This window comes from Leptinotarsa decemlineata, unplaced genomic scaffold, assembly GCF_025532065.1.
Source record: "Leptinotarsa decemlineata unplaced genomic scaffold, Ldec_3_MD MMD2_tig00004307_RagTag_RagTag, whole genome shotgun sequence".
NCBI lineage: Eukaryota > Metazoa > Arthropoda > Insecta > Coleoptera > Chrysomelidae > Leptinotarsa > Leptinotarsa decemlineata.
The window spans coordinates 11,522,661-11,539,760 of record NW_027412606.1 but is presented as its reverse complement, the minus strand read 5'-3'; the positions used below and the strand labels follow the sequence as shown (position 1 = coordinate 11,539,760).

The 17,100-nt window shown below is 35.7% G+C and overlaps 1 protein-coding gene across 2 annotated transcripts in view; it reads right to left on the bottom strand.

Moving 5' to 3' along the window:
* Positions 1-17,100, bottom strand: part of Prm (Paramyosin) — a 50,116-nt gene that overhangs the window by 516 nt on the left and 32,500 nt on the right. For both annotated transcript variants that reach the window (XM_023165536.2, XM_023165534.2), the window contains 3 exons: positions 6,861-7,185; positions 6,506-6,700; positions 2,065-2,442 (listed from right to left, as the gene is read on the bottom strand). In XM_023165536.2, coding sequence (XP_023021304.1) covers positions 2,065-2,442; positions 6,506-6,700; positions 6,861-7,185 — 898 coding nt within the window. The remainder of the gene's footprint in view (positions 1-2,064; positions 2,443-6,505; positions 6,701-6,860; positions 7,186-17,100) is intronic.

Below are 17,100 nucleotides of genomic sequence, written 5' to 3'. Positions count from 1 at the left end.
TTAGCAGTAGGACCATACTGAAATCAATCGAAAGTTCAGCTACAGTTCGGATCTCATTCAGTTATTACACGACACATCTAACGGACAAAAGTGATTCCAGGGACTTGACTTGACTGACTTCATCGATGCTCCACCGCACATATAAAGTAGTAGGAGTGGTTTGCTCCACTCACTTAATCGACCGTTGGGTGAACCGGTGATTCAAACCGCAAGGCCGGATGATCGTTTTTCACTTCCTATCGTCCAACGCGTTAACAGGTAAGACCTCGTTAGTCCTTAGCTCGCACAAGTTTCTACTTTTGAGACTTGTCTTTTGTAGGGAGCGACAGCTGATTAACAGTAAAAATATTTATTTTAACAGCAACGCCTTGTTGTTGAAGTCACTTCAGTAACAAAATGTTACTTTTCATCCAAACATGTCATTAAATCACCGTTTCCCTTGGTTGGGTTACTTTCAGAAGACATTTCAGTTTTTCAATTTCATAATTGAAGACGGAAAAAATCTATTTGTCGTGAGAGTGTATTTCCAGAGTTTCTTCTCGGACATAGGTTCTGTCACAAAATCACAGAATACCCACAGCTCATCTGGCAGCACTTTGATTATGAAGGTTAACTTTCTGTGGCCCATATTCTGTGTTAGGAGTGTTTACTGTCACTTTGGGCGGCACATTTAAATTATTTGAAACTTATCATTCAATTTCGATTGAGTAATTATCACGATGGCATCCTGGTAGGTTGTTAGGCTAACATTCACGTTCAATAACAACTCGACAACTTTTCCTAATTGATATTAATCACCTCCAAGATTGTCGTCTGTCAAAAAAGTTCATGACTACTGTTCGGTGCTTTTTTGTAAGGTATTTTGTAATTTTTTGGTAAAAAAAACAGTTTGCTTTATTTTTCTGTTTAACCAACAAGTGATAAACATATTTGGTTTTTGAATAAAATCGATTTTCATTTTCTGTTTCAACAATTACGGATATTGAACAAAACCTGTTATATTCCTGTGATCGGTCTCCACAAAAAAGCGGCTCATTTGTCCATTAACATTTTCCGCCAAGTGAAGTGTATTACCTTTATCTATCAAATGTTACTTTTAATCACAGAAATGTAGTACTCAATTTTTCTAGTGGAAATAATACTGAGGATTAACAGTTTTGTGACAAAACTGTGATGAGTCTGTCTAGGAGAGAAAGTGAATATTTCGAATGAAATTCGAAATATTATCCTTTCTCCAAAAGCACAAAATGCTTTTTCCCGGTTGAGAATAATACACGAGACGGAACTGTTATTAGTTCTATGTATCTGTATCTATAGAGTAGGGAGAGTGAGTGTAAGCCCACAGCAGTTAGGCCACATGTTACCCATTGTACATCCTCCCGGGGAGTTGTCTTTCTAGGTCATCGTCCATCCTGTCCTTTTCAGGAAGGTGGACAGGGATTGAGCATGGGTGTAACATTTGGCTAGTTCCGCAATTGTCGAAGTCATTAGGCGGTAGGTGTCACTGGGTCCTAAAATTCTTAGTTCGGCCGCTTTCTTGGCTAAAGAGTCGGCAATGCGATTACCTTTACTCCTGTCGTGCCCTTTATCCCACCTCAGGATAATGTTATTATCTACAGAGGTTTTGGATAAATCTTGGTGGCCCTCTAGTACTAGCCCTGAAGTATCACGTTGTCTGTTCAAGGCTAATAGGACTTGTCTGCTGTCAGTGTCTTTGCTAGAAATTTCTTTTGTGGCGATTGAGATACCAGCCAGTTCTGTTTGGACCACATTGGTATTTTTCTTCATTACTCACTTAATAATTCTATGTAATATAAACAGATCTTGTCTCAGACGAAGGTATCGCAGTGGAGCGTCGATGTAGTCACTCGAGTCCCGAAGTTATTAGTAACAATTATTGTAGGAAAGCATGAAAGTCATAATTTCACTTCATCGTAGACTTTCCGACTTTTTTATACTTTAATTCGTTTTTAAATATTCATTATATTTCATAATCAATAATACCACAAAGAATACAATATAAAAAAGATGATAATTTTAAATAGACAATAATAAATAACTTACCACTTCTTGTAATTGTCTCTTGAACAATGTGATCTTCTGGTTTGCCTTGTCCAATGATTCTTGCAATAAAGCAATGTTCTTCTGGTCTTCCTCACACTGAATCATTACTTCCTTAACAGTGCGTTCCTTCTTCCTCAAAATCTTTATGGTTTCAGCATGACGTCTCTTCTCTTCATCTAATTCTGATTCGATGTCACGAATACGAGATTCCAGTTTGCTGATGATTCGTTTACCACCGACGATGGCATTTGCTTCGACTTCTTCAAGACGGACGGACAAGTTCTTCACCTCAATTTCCAAACTCTTCTTGATAGCTTCAATCTTCACAACTCTTTCTTGTTCTTCATGGAGGATTTCCACTGTGTGTTTCAACTCAGCCTGTGGACATGGTACATCGTAAATCAATAGTCGTATACAATTAGACTGGATTTGCAAGAAAAAATAAATATCATCAGTTATCAAAATACGATAATTTGAGTTATAAAATCACAGTCTATTTGTCACTAGCGAACGAGTGTAATTTATACATTTTTGTAAATACTGTGGTAGTTTTGATTGAAATGTAAGTATTTTAATTTTCAAATTAACAAAAAAAATATGGGTTTTGGGAACGGAAAAAAGGCTGTTTTTCCCAACTTTAGCGATTTGCAAAGAAAAGCTAAGTATATAAATTATTTCTTATATTAATTTATCTTATTTCATAGTCAAAATTCATAATTTCAAGATAATGACTAATCACGTTCGTCAAAGGTTTATATCAGGCGGTGAACTTTTCAATTTTTAAGTTATTACTCTCATATATAGGGTACTGAAAATAATTTCTGCCTAATTTCTACTAAGACTTTTTTTTGTTCCATTCTCAAGTAAATTAACGCATTGAAGGGGTTATATTTTTTGGAGTGATTAATTTTTGGGAAAGAAAGTTTTTGGCTTTCTACTACTCCATCTCGATACAAAAAACAAGGATGAGGGAATCTTCCACGGAAAGGAAGGAAGTAATCAATTTTAAAATAACTAACTCTATACATGGATGTGTAGATCATGCAAAGAAGTAACTTTCAGACACAAACTGAAAGAAAGTCCTCCTGGAACAGCTACTTTCATCTAAACATTGAATTACACGTAAGAAACAATTCTTTTGAAACAAATACTTCTATATGAACACTGAATTATACAGAAGATACTTTTTTCTACTCAGTTTGTATTTCAAACATTCGTTGTGGAATAAAAATCAGATATCATTCACATGAGTTCTACTTTAAATGAATGGTAAATTGCACTTACATGGAACACTGTTACCCTTACTGGTATACACCGATGTTTCGCCTTAAGACACTTGCCACAAGGCTCTTCAGTACCAAATTGGATAACATAGAAAATACATACAGTTCATTCACGAATTACGATTTTTAATGTCACGGAATAAGCTTAATCTGCTTATGTCATCGATGACATCATAATGTCATTCATTCACCTATTTGATTTAATCCCAGCCAAGAGGAATCTTATTTGAATTGAAGGGGTTATATATTTTTTTTTCTTTCCCAAAAATTAATCACTCCTTAAAAATTAATAAATTAATCGTAATTCGTGAATGAACTGTATGTATTTTCTATAATGTTATCCAATTTGGTACTGAAGAGCCTTGTGGCAAGTGTCTTAAGGCGAAACATCGGTGTATACCAGTAAGGGTGACAGTGTTCCATGTAAGTGCAATTTATTACCATTCATTTAAAGTAGAACTCATGTGAATGATATCTGATTTTTATTTCACAACGAATGTTTGAAATACAAACTGAGTAGAGAAAAGTATCTTCTGTATAATTCAGTGTTCATATAGAAGTATTTGTTTCGAAAGAATTTTTTCTTTCGTGTAATTCTATGTTTATATGAAAGTAGCTGTTTCAGGAGGACTTTCTTTCAGTTTGTGTCTGAAAGTTACTTCTTTGCATGATCTACACATCCATGTATAGAGTTAGTTATTTTAAAATTGATTACTTCCTTCCTTTCCGTGGAAGATTCCCTCATCCTTGTTTTTTGTATCAAGATGGAGTAGTAGAAAGCCAAAGACTTTCTTTCCCATAAATTAACGCATTCTGACAAACAAATCCTTAAAAATACAATGTCCTTCAGGTACCTGTATTATCAATACCTTATTCAAGATACCAAAAAACAATAATTCAACTTCTATAACATATCAAAATTACTGACTATTGATCCAAAAACACTACTTGTGGATTGCTCCAAATAGATGACAAAATTCACAAATTCAAAAGGGGAGAACTGCATGGTTCTAGTCGGTCATTTAGGGTTTTGAAATTGGAATTTTCATACAATTCATTCATTTCCAATGCTTCCAATAAATTCAATTTCCTTTTCTTATTGCACATATGGAAAATTTTCATGATTTCCTTATTTATTGTGTGGTTTGTTTTTTGTAGATGTCCAGATATAGCTGCTTTCAATAACGCATTCTCACGGTGCCTCATATTAAAATTTCTGCCTGTCTAGCCTGTATAAGCTGCTGAATAGTCAACACATTCTAATCAATATATGACCAATTTTTTTCCATTTATCCCTTTTGGGTTTTGCCATGAATAACATGTTTCCGGAATTATTCTTAGTTACTCACTTACTTACTACTGCTATTGATTTATACAAAATAAATAGTATATCAATCGAACAAAATACAATTAAGCATATTTCTGATTCAGATTTATTTATTTTTCAGATTGTACAAGATTAAAAACCCAGTAACACCGACAGGCAACTGTGACAATTTTGACAAATTTACATTTGCTACCGGCAAATCTTTTTTATGAATGCTTATAATTCCCTGAAGTAAAGAAAAAATCATAACAAATGGAAACTATGACCACAATTCATATCCAAGATAGAAAAATAATCTTTCTATATTCTGAAAGGTTCTCTAATGTCTTAAGGATACTAATTACTTTCGTTCTGTTCAGCACTCTGACTTGGAATCTCTCCACTTTTTTATTTTCTTTCTGTTTTCATTTCTTCATTTTTATTTATTCAATTGTTCTATTTTTACTTGTATTTTATTTCACTATTATTTCATTTCAGGTTTATTTTGGTTAATATAATTGTTATTTTCAGCTACTCATTTTCAATTCTTCTTTTTTAGTTGTTTCAGGGATTTCAAATCATTTTATATAGTAAACAATGGAAGTCCGAACTAGTGAAATTCACCTTTCATTTGAAAATAAAAATTCTCCAACTACTGGGTGATGTTAGAACAGTTTTTAATTTTGTAAATGTGAATTAACTTCGACATATCATATTTCCTTTGACACCAGTCCAAGAAAACTGTCTTTTAGAATTCCAAATTAGACTGATTTTGTTCATTGAAATATCAAAATAATTTTTCTATATTCTGATAGGTCCACTAATGTCTTAAGGATACTAATTACTTTCATTCTGTTCAGCACCTTTCATTAAAAAATAAAAATTCCCCAACAACTGGGTCTGTTAGAACAGTTTAATTTTGTAAATGTGAATTAACTTCGACATATCATATTTCCTTTGACACCAGTCCAAGAAAACTGTCTTTTAGAATTCCAAATTAGACTGATTTTGTTCATTGAAATATCAAAATAATGAATGATAATTTTTTTTTTCGTAGCCGAAATTAATAACCGAAAATCATCAATAAAAAGGATATTCTTCATAGTCAAGAATGTAAAAAACAGAAATAAGGCCCGTAATCACTTATAGAGCTAAGACGATGTGTTCAATAGAGAAAGGTGAAAAAAGAAATGATTTAAGAGAACTAGGAGTCAAAAATTGCTGAGAAAATGCAAAAAAGGGCAGAAAGGAGTAAAATTATAGATAAGGACAAATCTTTAAAACTATCCGCATACCTAAAAGGGGAAAAACAAGCTGCTATCTCGTGATATCTCTCATAAAAAAAATATTATATATTTGAACTTCAGGGGGTGAAAGTACCGAAAAAAGTGGTAAAAGTGTCTTTTTTTTTAATATACTAGGAACCACATGGAAAAAGGTATTCCCCAACTCTCAAACGTTTAGATTTCTGTGGGATTATTATTAGCATTTATTTGACTCATATGGTATATGTTGTTTATATCTCAGTAAAAATTGATATATTTCATCTCAACATAATTCAGCAAAATGAATGATTGTTTTGAGAAGCTGTAATTATAATTCCAATGAATGAAAAAACTATATAATTTCATGAATCGAAAAAAAGCTGGGTTATTTATAAAAAATTGTTGATTTTTCATTTTTGAGAATAATTCTAGGAAATTTCAATGTTCATGCTCTAACTGGGAGCTCGAGAAGGGGAATTCGTAATTACATTATCAAAAATATATTCTGAAACAGGCATACAATCTGGGAATCAAAATTTTTGCAATGCCTCGTTGATTTCACTGACTGAAAAAAAATCAGAACTCACCTGTACACGTTGGTAACGTTCATCGGAAATACGAAGTTCCTTAGTGATTTCATCGTAGTCAGCAACCACAACGGAAAGTTCTTGTTCAATCTTACTCTTAGATGAGGAAAGATTAACATTGATTGTCGTAAGTTCGTTGATGCGAGTTCCGGCTTCCTCGTACATTTGTTCAGCTTGTCTCTTTCCACGGAGAGCCTAAAGACATTGAAATTTATTGATTATCGAAACTTCGAAAAGTTTTATACTGTGGTTCATGAAACAGTAATATGAACAATGAAGACACACACTTCTTTATAGAAAAATCTTCATTGAATTCTATGTACGAAATGAATGGAGAGGTAAAGTTCGAACTTACAGATTCGTAATTGCTCCTGATTTCTTCGGTTTCAGCAGTGAGAGCTTGGACTCTTCTTTGGGCCACAGCGAGTTGGTCCAATGTGACATGGAGTTGTCGTTGAACGTCGTCATAGTGAGCTTGGATTTCGGTGAGCTGGAAGGATTGTTTCTTGATGGTTTTCTGAAGGTCAATATTGATCTTGTTAGCACTGTCCAGTGACATTTCAAGTTCAGTGATTTGGATTTGCAATTTCTTCTTGATGCGAGTAACTTCAGTTTTGAGCCTAGTTTCGGCTTCAACAACACGGGCATTGAGCTGTTCAATTTCAATACTGGTGGCTTTACTGGAATAAAAATATATTAAAGTTATATGGTACTCGTATAATTACGGAAAGAAGTCAATGCTATTATATACTGGATTGTCTCAAAAGTTTCTTCCGTTTGCATGAGTCCACTTTAAACTGTAATATCTAGTGATTACTAATTCAATTCAATCGAAATAAGTGTCATTTTTATCAGTGTAATTTTACCAACGTAACACAAGTCGATTAATTCCATCAGCATAAAAAGTATGTGCTCGGGAATCGATAGAGTCGACGAAGGCCGTTTCTGTCTGGTCCTGATTGGTGAAGGTTCCACCAGTAAGAAAATTATCAAAGGGCTTGAAAATATGGTAGTCGGTTATCGAAAAGTCTGAGAAGTATAGTGAGTGAGACAGAACTTCGACGCTCATCTGTATCTGTAAAGTAGGGAGGGTGAGTGTAAGCCTACAGCACTCAGGCCACATGTGACCCATTGTACATCCTCCCGAGAAGGGACTACGGGTAATCGCATAGGACATGCCTGACAATCCACATCTTCCTGTTTACACATCCTGCATAAAGGTGTGTCCACTAGCCCCATATTATGGAGGTGTTTCCTTAGTTGACAGTGGCGAGTCAGAAATCCTACTGGTCATCGCCAGATATTTCTTTGGTGCCAGCTCCTCAGGGTCGCCCAGAGTGATCCTGGCAAGATTGCATCCCATCTCTTTAGGGGTTGAGCATGGGTGTAACATTTGACTGGTTCCGCAATTGTCGTAGTCATCAGGCCGTAGGTGCTACTGGGTCCTAAAATTCTTAGTCCAGCCGCTCGCTTGGCTAAAGAGTCGGCAATGCGTTTACCTTTACTCCTGTAGTGCCCTTCAACCCACCTCATGATAATGTTATTATCTACCGAGGCTTTGGCTAAATCTTGGTGGTACTCTAGTACTAGCCCTGAGGTAACACGTTGTCTGTTCAAGGCTAATAGGGCTTGTCTGCTGTTAGTGCAGATTGTTATGTTTTTGCCAGAAATTTCTTTCCTGGTTATTTCTTTTGTGGCGATTGGACCACGCTGGTATTTTTTCCCATTCCCCACTTAATCCTTAGGCTTAACATCCTGAGTACACTAAACATCCTGAGCCTTCTTTGGTTTTTAAGCCGTATGTATATATGCGTATTGCATTTGTAGCATCTGACTCTGTGTTTTGTTTTATTTGTATTTTGTAGAGTTTATTAAACACAAACCTGGGTTCAATTGCATCACTGGTTGCCTGCAGCAGAGGTTGCGCAGTAAGCGCTTCTCGCCATAGGCTCAGCCTCAATTGGCCCATTTCTACTTCGAGGTTTACACCAACCGTGCGCAATCGTAACATGGCCATTAACGTAACCTCCTTAACGTACAGGTCCAGAGCAGTCAGACTCGTAATTTATTCCATTGCCACGGTTGGTGTTGTTCTCATGGCATCACTTCGAAGCTCGATTCGTTTAATTTTCGAACGGTGCGTTGTCGTGAAGCAGGATCGCACTTCTTCTATTGACCAGGACCGGCTGTTAATGTCACAATTTTTGGTACATTTCGTGCCGGTTTGTCCCGGTTGCAGAAAGTTAAAGTGAATCACACCAACCGACGACTAACATACAGTAACCAGGGTCTTTTATTGATGGGTGTTCACCTTTGGAAAGTGTCTGGGTGATCCAACCACTGGTCTGAACGTCTCATGTTGTTGTAGAAAAGGGTTTCTCAAAGTGGGGTACGCGTACCATTTTGGACACGCCATTGCGTCATAAACGGGTTCATTACGCAGAAATTGTCCCGAAAATCAATCTTTGTCAACCAGTTCACAAAATATATAAACTACGTCGAGTCCTATTGGGTCTACTTAAGACGAAAGTTCGATTTCAAACAATATTTTTGCGAACAAAAAAAATATGACGAAAACTATTTGAAGATTGGATTTATGTGCAAAGAAGAATCTCAATACAATGTGTGACATATTCGAAAGTACTCGATAATAACGCAATGAAATCATGAAATTAAAAGTGACAGTGGGCCTCTTATTCCCCGAAGGGCCAGGATGCTAGGCAGAAGTGACACATTAAATGTAACACCCACTTTTTGCCAGTTATGTTATTAATCCCACACAATAGGGAGAGAGACTATTGCTAAACACCGGGCACAGTTCCAGACTCCGTATTACCACTGAAAACCACGAAAAACCGAAAAATACCCAATACTTTGCCGAACCTGGAAATCGAACTTGAGACCCCGAGGCAATAAAACACTTCATTTGTTCTATCTAATGCTAAACAGATGTATTAATTGCTTTTTTGTATTATTTTTTAATGAAATGCTTATCAATAGCCAGTTTTTGAAGGGTTCGCTATGGTCTGGAAAGTCTAATAGGGGTAAGGTTAGGTTAGGTTTAAAGTGAGTGAGTCTATTCAACCCTCCACCACAGCCCGCAAGGGTTTATTGTAACTCACATCTATTCACACTCGACCAAATAAACCCAGCTTCATAACGAAGCTGATAAGTTTGTATGGTGAGTGGTCTTTCAGGTCAGATGGTAAGAGTACGGCTCTGCCAAACTCCAAAAACCTGATTCGGTCCCTAGCGGGGCAGGCACAAAGTGTATGCTCAGCTGTTTCGTCATTTTCCAAACAGAGGCGACACACACTGTCTTCCAATAGTCCGAGTCTCTGCATATGATGATTCAAATGACAGTGACCTGTAAGAAGGCCTATTAGACATCGTAGTTCATCAGAACTGAAGCCCAATAACTATAATAATAATAATATGTTTATTTGTCAATTGTTCACATGCTAATTTACATCGATTATATTATATATAATATACAAATAAATACAAATAAACACCAACACAGAACATCGCGAAAGCAGAGCTTGTATGCGATGAAACTGCCAAAATTTTCGATTGAAAAATATACTTTTTTTATGAAATAAACTATAGCAACAAACAAAAAAGAAATACAGAAGAAATAATCTAGACAGTAAATAAAACTTTTGTAAGTAGTAGTTAATAAAAATAATAATAAACAAAAAGAACTACAAACCATTGCAAACAACAGGATTTGCCAATACAAAAAAAAAACAACATACTATGTTACTAGGATGTCAGGCTCTTAGTAACAAATTAATTTGATGTCGTTCGTCCAAAACGAATTTTTTAATTAATTTTTTAAATTTTTTAAAATGTTCTGCCTGTCGAATGGACTCCGAGAGTATATTATAGGCTCGACTAGCTGAATGCAAATGACTTCGATGACCAATTGTTTTGAGTGTCAGTTCTGTTTTGATCAATTTTTTTACTTTATTTCTAGTGTTATGTACGTGGTCTATATAATCGTGACGTTTATGTTTATATTGAAAATACACTAACTGTATGTAGTACAACTGACTAATATCAAATATTTTAGCCTCTTGATAAAGAAGGTTTGTAGGATACAACATGTTTCTTTTAAATATTATTTTTAGGAATCTTTTTTGTAGAGTCTCAAGTTTGGACAAATGACAGTTTGCGGCTCCACCCCATCCCAATATTCCGTAATTTAGTCTAGATTCAACCAGAGAGTAATATACAATCTTTATCACAGATAAGTCTAAGTATCGGTTCAGAAATTTTATTTTATATAGCATAGGCGTTAATGTTTTAATTACATTTTGTATATGTATATTCCATTTCATAGTATCGTCAATTGTTATACCTAAATATTTTATATATCTGTTTGGTATCAAGCTTCAAAGGTTGAATAAACGCTTTGGGGTGAGCCAACCCTGGAAGATTCTGCCAGAAGTCCATAAATCTTCTTGCCATCCAGGTGTTCAATGTTTGTTTGACAAAGCCTAAACCAATGACAGGTTCTGGTCCAATGAAACTGCTTGCAGCACCCTCCTTTGCAAGGGAGTCAGCAACTTCACTGCCTTCCAGGTCAGTATGGCCAGGAATCCAGACCAGAGACAATCTGTTAAGTCTTCCTATCAAGGAGAGTCGTTTTTGGCAATTTGCTACCAATTCAGACTTTGCTCGGTAGGAGCCAAGAGCTTTCAACGCCACTTGACTGTCCGAGAATATTTTTATTGACTTGTGTATGATTTTGGATTTATCCCATCTCTCCGTACACAATTCAGTAGCGTAAATTTCCGCTTGAAACACAGTCACATAAGTTCCTAGGCAGGTAGATATCTCGGTCCTGGGTCTGCGACTAAAAACACCTGGACCAGAACCGGAAGGTATTTTTGATCCATCTGTGAACACACAACAATCTGCTCTTAATATTTCCTCCTCTCGGTGGATCCAGTCTTGGTCTGACAGTCATCACATAAATCCAATGGATTTGTTTGGGACCTGAACCCCAAATTTTACCACAAATCCTTCGACATGTACGGTTACGCGGAACAATACGTTTGAGAAAATCTGTCGTAGAGGATCCACTTTTCATTACACGTGATGATCTGATCAAAAAAAAGGGTGGTTTTAGTTGCGCAAAAGCAAAAAAGGAACATGCTTCGACACGTCACAATGTCTGTCGATCGTTCAAATCGTTGGGCATCCACTTTTCGAGCTTATTGACCATTCCAATACGTTTTAAACCATGAAAAACCGCATGAGAGCTGACACCCAGGTTTCCGTCACCCACGCATCGTTTGTGATCGGTCAGTCTCCATTAGTGTCCTCAAATCCTCATTCTGGATAACTGTCGGTGCTCATTTCCGAGGCTGAAATCTCCGGAACGAAATTTTGCAAACCAACGTCGAACAGTGAGTTCATTAACAATATCATTGTGAATTGGCGAATTGGCGCAGTGGTAATGCGCCCGACTAACGAAGGTGGTGAGTTCGATCCCAACCTCGACCAGATAGAATTTATCTAGTTGAGGTTGGGATGATTCTGCAAGATTACATAGCTGACGGACTGCGAATAGTCATGATGCTCCCTAGGTGGCTCGGGAAGTTATTACTATTGCCTACCCAGGACACGAGGCTAATGACCAATGTAGTCAATGCCGATGACTCCAAGAAAAAAAAACAATATAATGGTCATTTGAAGTATAGTCATAAGCTGAAAAGAGGCAAACACATAACATTGAAACGGACACAACTTTTGAAACAACCAAATAATATAAGGTGCAATGCCATGTGCCATCTTGTATCATATAATGAATATAATAATGTTTATAGTTCATTCAAAATAATTTAACAGTTATGACCGATGAGAAAGATCAGAGAAATCATTTATGAAATTCCAATGATATGTCAAAACGAAAGATAAAATTGGCTCATTTCAGTCCACCAAATGAGCATGCCCACCTAGATACTGAATGTAGCGTTTGGAGAATTTCTGACTATTGTTTCAATCAAGTTGGGAAATATACGTAGAGGAATTTCTTTGAGAATACGAAAAGTCAAGAAATAACATGAAACATTGTTTTTCACTCTAATGTGTTAGGTAATATCCTCCAAAGATAATTGCCACATCTTCACAATCTATCAGCTAATTGAATGAAACCGGAGCTATTATTAATTTTGGATTAATTAGATTAGTTTTTTGTTTTCTGTCAATTCTATTGATGACGTCTTCAACAGGAAAGTTGTCCAAATCAGCATATAATCTAGTAATTTGTAGTGTTATACACAAAAAATATTTATTATATATGACATTACTATTTTGTGTATAGTACCTATTTAGGTAAATGGTGAAGGTCGGCGTTTCATTTTGAAGTTTTTGTGAAACAAAGCCTATAGAATGTACCTCATTTGATGATAAATGATGAAAGGGTTCAAAATTCCGATTTGTATTTTATGAGAGGTGGAATAAATAATTAGAAATCTAGAACGAGACAAGAAATGAACAAGAAAGTTAGCGTCTAGGAAAAAATATTAAAACACTGAGATATTTTCATTCAACCGAGAATAGTGAATTCCTTATATTTTCAAAATAATTTTTTAAATGAATTATTAGAAGAAAATGTGCATCAGCAATATCTTTATGGATGTCGAATTGTTTTGCTGATTAGCTAACTAACGCCCACAGATTGCTGCAAGTACATTGTAAAATTGGCATAGATATCATTGCCAAAAGCTAATTTAAACGCAACCCATTAATATAAATAGATTCTGAAATTCCTGTTGCACAACACTTCCTTCATTTGGCATTCACAAATTTATATACACACTTTGCAAGTGCAGTACTCAAAACTATGTTTTCACCTTGTATCCATGAAATATGTCGCTGACTTCCTGTCGAATTTTTTCAGGTCAACAATCAAATTATCAAGAGGTTGAATGAAACTGTCTTCTAGTTGAACTTGAATTCTGTCACCCATTACTTGCGAATGTTTCCAAATGCCGCTATGCGTTTGATGGCTTTCAAAGTCTTCCGCAGTTCCTTCTGAAATAGCTTTCTTGCTCTCTAAAAGAAGCTGGTTTTCGATTTGTTTTGCAGATTTTCCTCTCAAGGATTTCTGCGACGTCAAACTTTTTTTTTCTGTCTGTTTTTTCATTTCCGGTAGAAAATCTTCAAGATCCTCGTACATGTTAGATTTTAATTTTTTAATTTCTTTTATGAGATGTTTATTTTTTCTTGAATCCGTTTTGATTTTATGTGTTACTGTTTCATATTTATCCAAAACAAAACATGAACTGTCACTGATTTTCAACTGTTTTCGTTTCTCTCTAGCACTAACTTCCTTTCCAACAGATATTTCCGGGAATTCATCTTCGAAATAGCCTCTAATATTAGTTGGATTGATATCCCATTGAGGACGCCTAATTTTTAAGGAACTAGAATGCGCCATAAGTCGATCACTATGAGAACTAATACATAAGAGGTTCATATTATAGCTTTTATACGATGTACTTATTATCGACGATGCCAAACCAATCAATGATCAAGGTAATATATTAAAATAGCTCTCTATTGTTTATATAAATAAACACTCACTATGACAGTTACTTCATTAAAACGTGCAAACGTCACGAAACGCATGTTCCATAAAATAATTCAAGTACATGACTTATAACTTGTCTATAACTTCATATCAATGAAGGATGTCAAGAATACTACGTAATTTTAAATTCAAAATATACAGTGCATTTCTTTAATGTCCCCTCACCTTTTATTTTTTGAACGGGTCAACTCAAAAATTTGAAATCTGTGATAATGAAATTAATGTATGAATACTTTATTTTGAAGTGAAATTGACAAATGAAATTTTCAAGTTGGCGACTGGGCGCCATCTGGAGAAAAAATTAAATGGAGAGGGGGTTCTTGTGTCACATCATTTTGAAGCTCCTGACGAATATTTCACAACCCTAGAACATGAAGTCAATATCTTCACCTACTACAAAATGGCGGAACATTTAATAATTTCCTAAAGACAAACACATTAATATCGATATTTCTAGAAACATCTCTTTTTATCTGCCATATGGCAATACCAACAATCCAATAAGGTTTGATAAGTTATTTTTTGTTCATTAAAACGACAAAAAATCCCAGTACAACAATGAACATCATTGTTCACTTAGAATATTTTCATTTAGTTTTCGATTTTACAAGTAGAAAGGTATCACATCAACAATCTCTAAAATAGTCAATTCTCGTCCAGTGGAAGAAGAAATTGAAGCGATTTTTATTTACAGTGCGACGCGTAACTTCCACGAGACCGAAAGGATTTTCAATGAACGTTTTCTGAATCGTCCTATCTGTAGAAAATATTTGAGGGAACTTGTATCCAAATTCACAACTATCGGTAGTGTACATAACAAAAAGCCCCCAGGTCATCCGTCCATTCCGGAAGAACAGCAAGTGCAAATATTGGTGTGATGGTAGTAAATCCTGAACAGTCTACTTATTCCGTCGTGAATGATTGTGATGTGTCTCTTTCTACTGTGTGGAGACTTTTGAAGAGGAATAGGTATCATCCATAAAAAATTAAAATGGTACACCAATTAACTGAAGATGATCCTGATCTAAGAACAGAATTCTGCTGAATCATGACGGAAACCATTGCAAGACATCCTACCTATCTCCATAATATTTGTTTTAGTGACGAATGTACATTTTTTCAATCGGCAATGTTCACAGACAAAATTGCCGTTATTCACATTTTCCAGGAAACACATACCCAATATCCAGAAAAATTAACGATTGAGCAGGAGTATTGGTAAACCATATTGTAGGACCTCTTTTTATTGATTAAAATTTAACAGGGGAAATGTATTTGGATATGGCGAAAACTACTGTTGACCCTATCATCACTGAAGTCGTCGAAGTAAATCCTAATGAATTCGATATGGATATTGTATTCCAACAAGATGGAGCACCACCACATTACTCCAGACAAGTAACAAACTATTTGGATACTATTTTTCCCGGTTGTTGGATTGGCCGTCAAGGTCATACAGAATGGCCAGCCCCCTCGCCACATTTGACACATTTAGACTTTTTTTATGGGTCTATTTGAAGCAAAAGGTGTACGAAACTGAACCTGCTTCAATATTGGATATACGGCAGAAAATAATAAATTTGTCTAGAGATATTGACGTTACTGTATTCGAAAATTTTCGGCGTGATATATCGGATAGGTTATTCATATGTCAAGAAGTGAAAGCCAACCATTTCGAACATATTCTGAACTGACCTCAAGATTATTACCTCATATTGTGTAGTTAAATGCCAATGTATTCTGGCAATTATCAAATGTTCCGCCATTTCGTAATAGTTGACGATATTGACTTCATATTCTAGGATTGTGAAGTATTCGTCAGGAGCTTCAAAATGATGTTTACAAGACCCCCCTTTCCGTTTAATTTTTTTTCTCAGATGTCGTCCAGTCGCCATCTTGAAAGTTTCATCTGTCAATTTCACTTCAAAATAAAGTATTCAAGCATTAATTTCATTATCCCAAATTTCAATTTTTTAAATTGACCCGTTCAAAAAATAAAAGGGGCGGCATTAAAGAAATGCCATTTGTATAAAAATTGTACTTTTTCAGAATCCAACCGGATTAATAAATATTGAGAGATTCATCTTTTGATCCCGTGAAGTATTTAATTATTACTGCATTCATCACTTTTTCATTTACATACAATATTGTCCTTATTTAAATCCTAGATACCTCTGCTAGACACCTGCGTCTTAATTGCCTTAAATTAGTTTTACAATGTTGCCACTTTGCTTGCAGAAGCCCTCCTTTGTAAGGGAGGCAGCAGCGTCATTGCCTTCCAGGCCAGTATGTCCAGAAATCCAGACTAGAGACAATCTGTTAAGTCTTTCTATCGAGGAGGGTCGATTTTGGCAATTTTCTACCAATTTGGACGTTGCTCAGTAGGTGCCAAGAGCTTCCAACGCCGCTTGACCGTCCGAGAATATTTATATCCGCGCACAATTAAATAGCGTAAATTTCCGCTTGAAATACAGTCGCATAGAGTCCTAGGCAGGTTGATATCTCTGTCCTGGGTCTGCGACTAAAAACAGCTGCACAAAAACCGGAAGGTGTTTTTGATCCATCTGTGAACCAACAACTTCTTCCGTAGGATCCAGTCCTCTCTACTCGGGAACAGTACTTTATAAGGCAGTTCATAGTTGACAGTTGGAGGCATAAGTCAGAGGTCATTTCCAGGATGCTGTGACTTCTAGTGTCAACCAACAGTCTGTTGCACTCTGCATTAGCACAGTAAGAATTGTAGACAGAAGTTATTCTAACCGAACTGGCTTAAGTGAAATTTTCAATACGATGTTGCATGATCTCGCATACGCTCTTGTCCATTGAACGTCTACATAATTCCTTTTGAATTATATACTCTTAGTTTGTGAATTGATTTCTTTGACACTGTTGTTTTGATAAATTTTGAAGACGGAATTTCTCAGTTCTGAATTTTGGTACGCTTGGATAATATTTCGAGAATGAGGTGTCCTCATCATGTACTTCAACT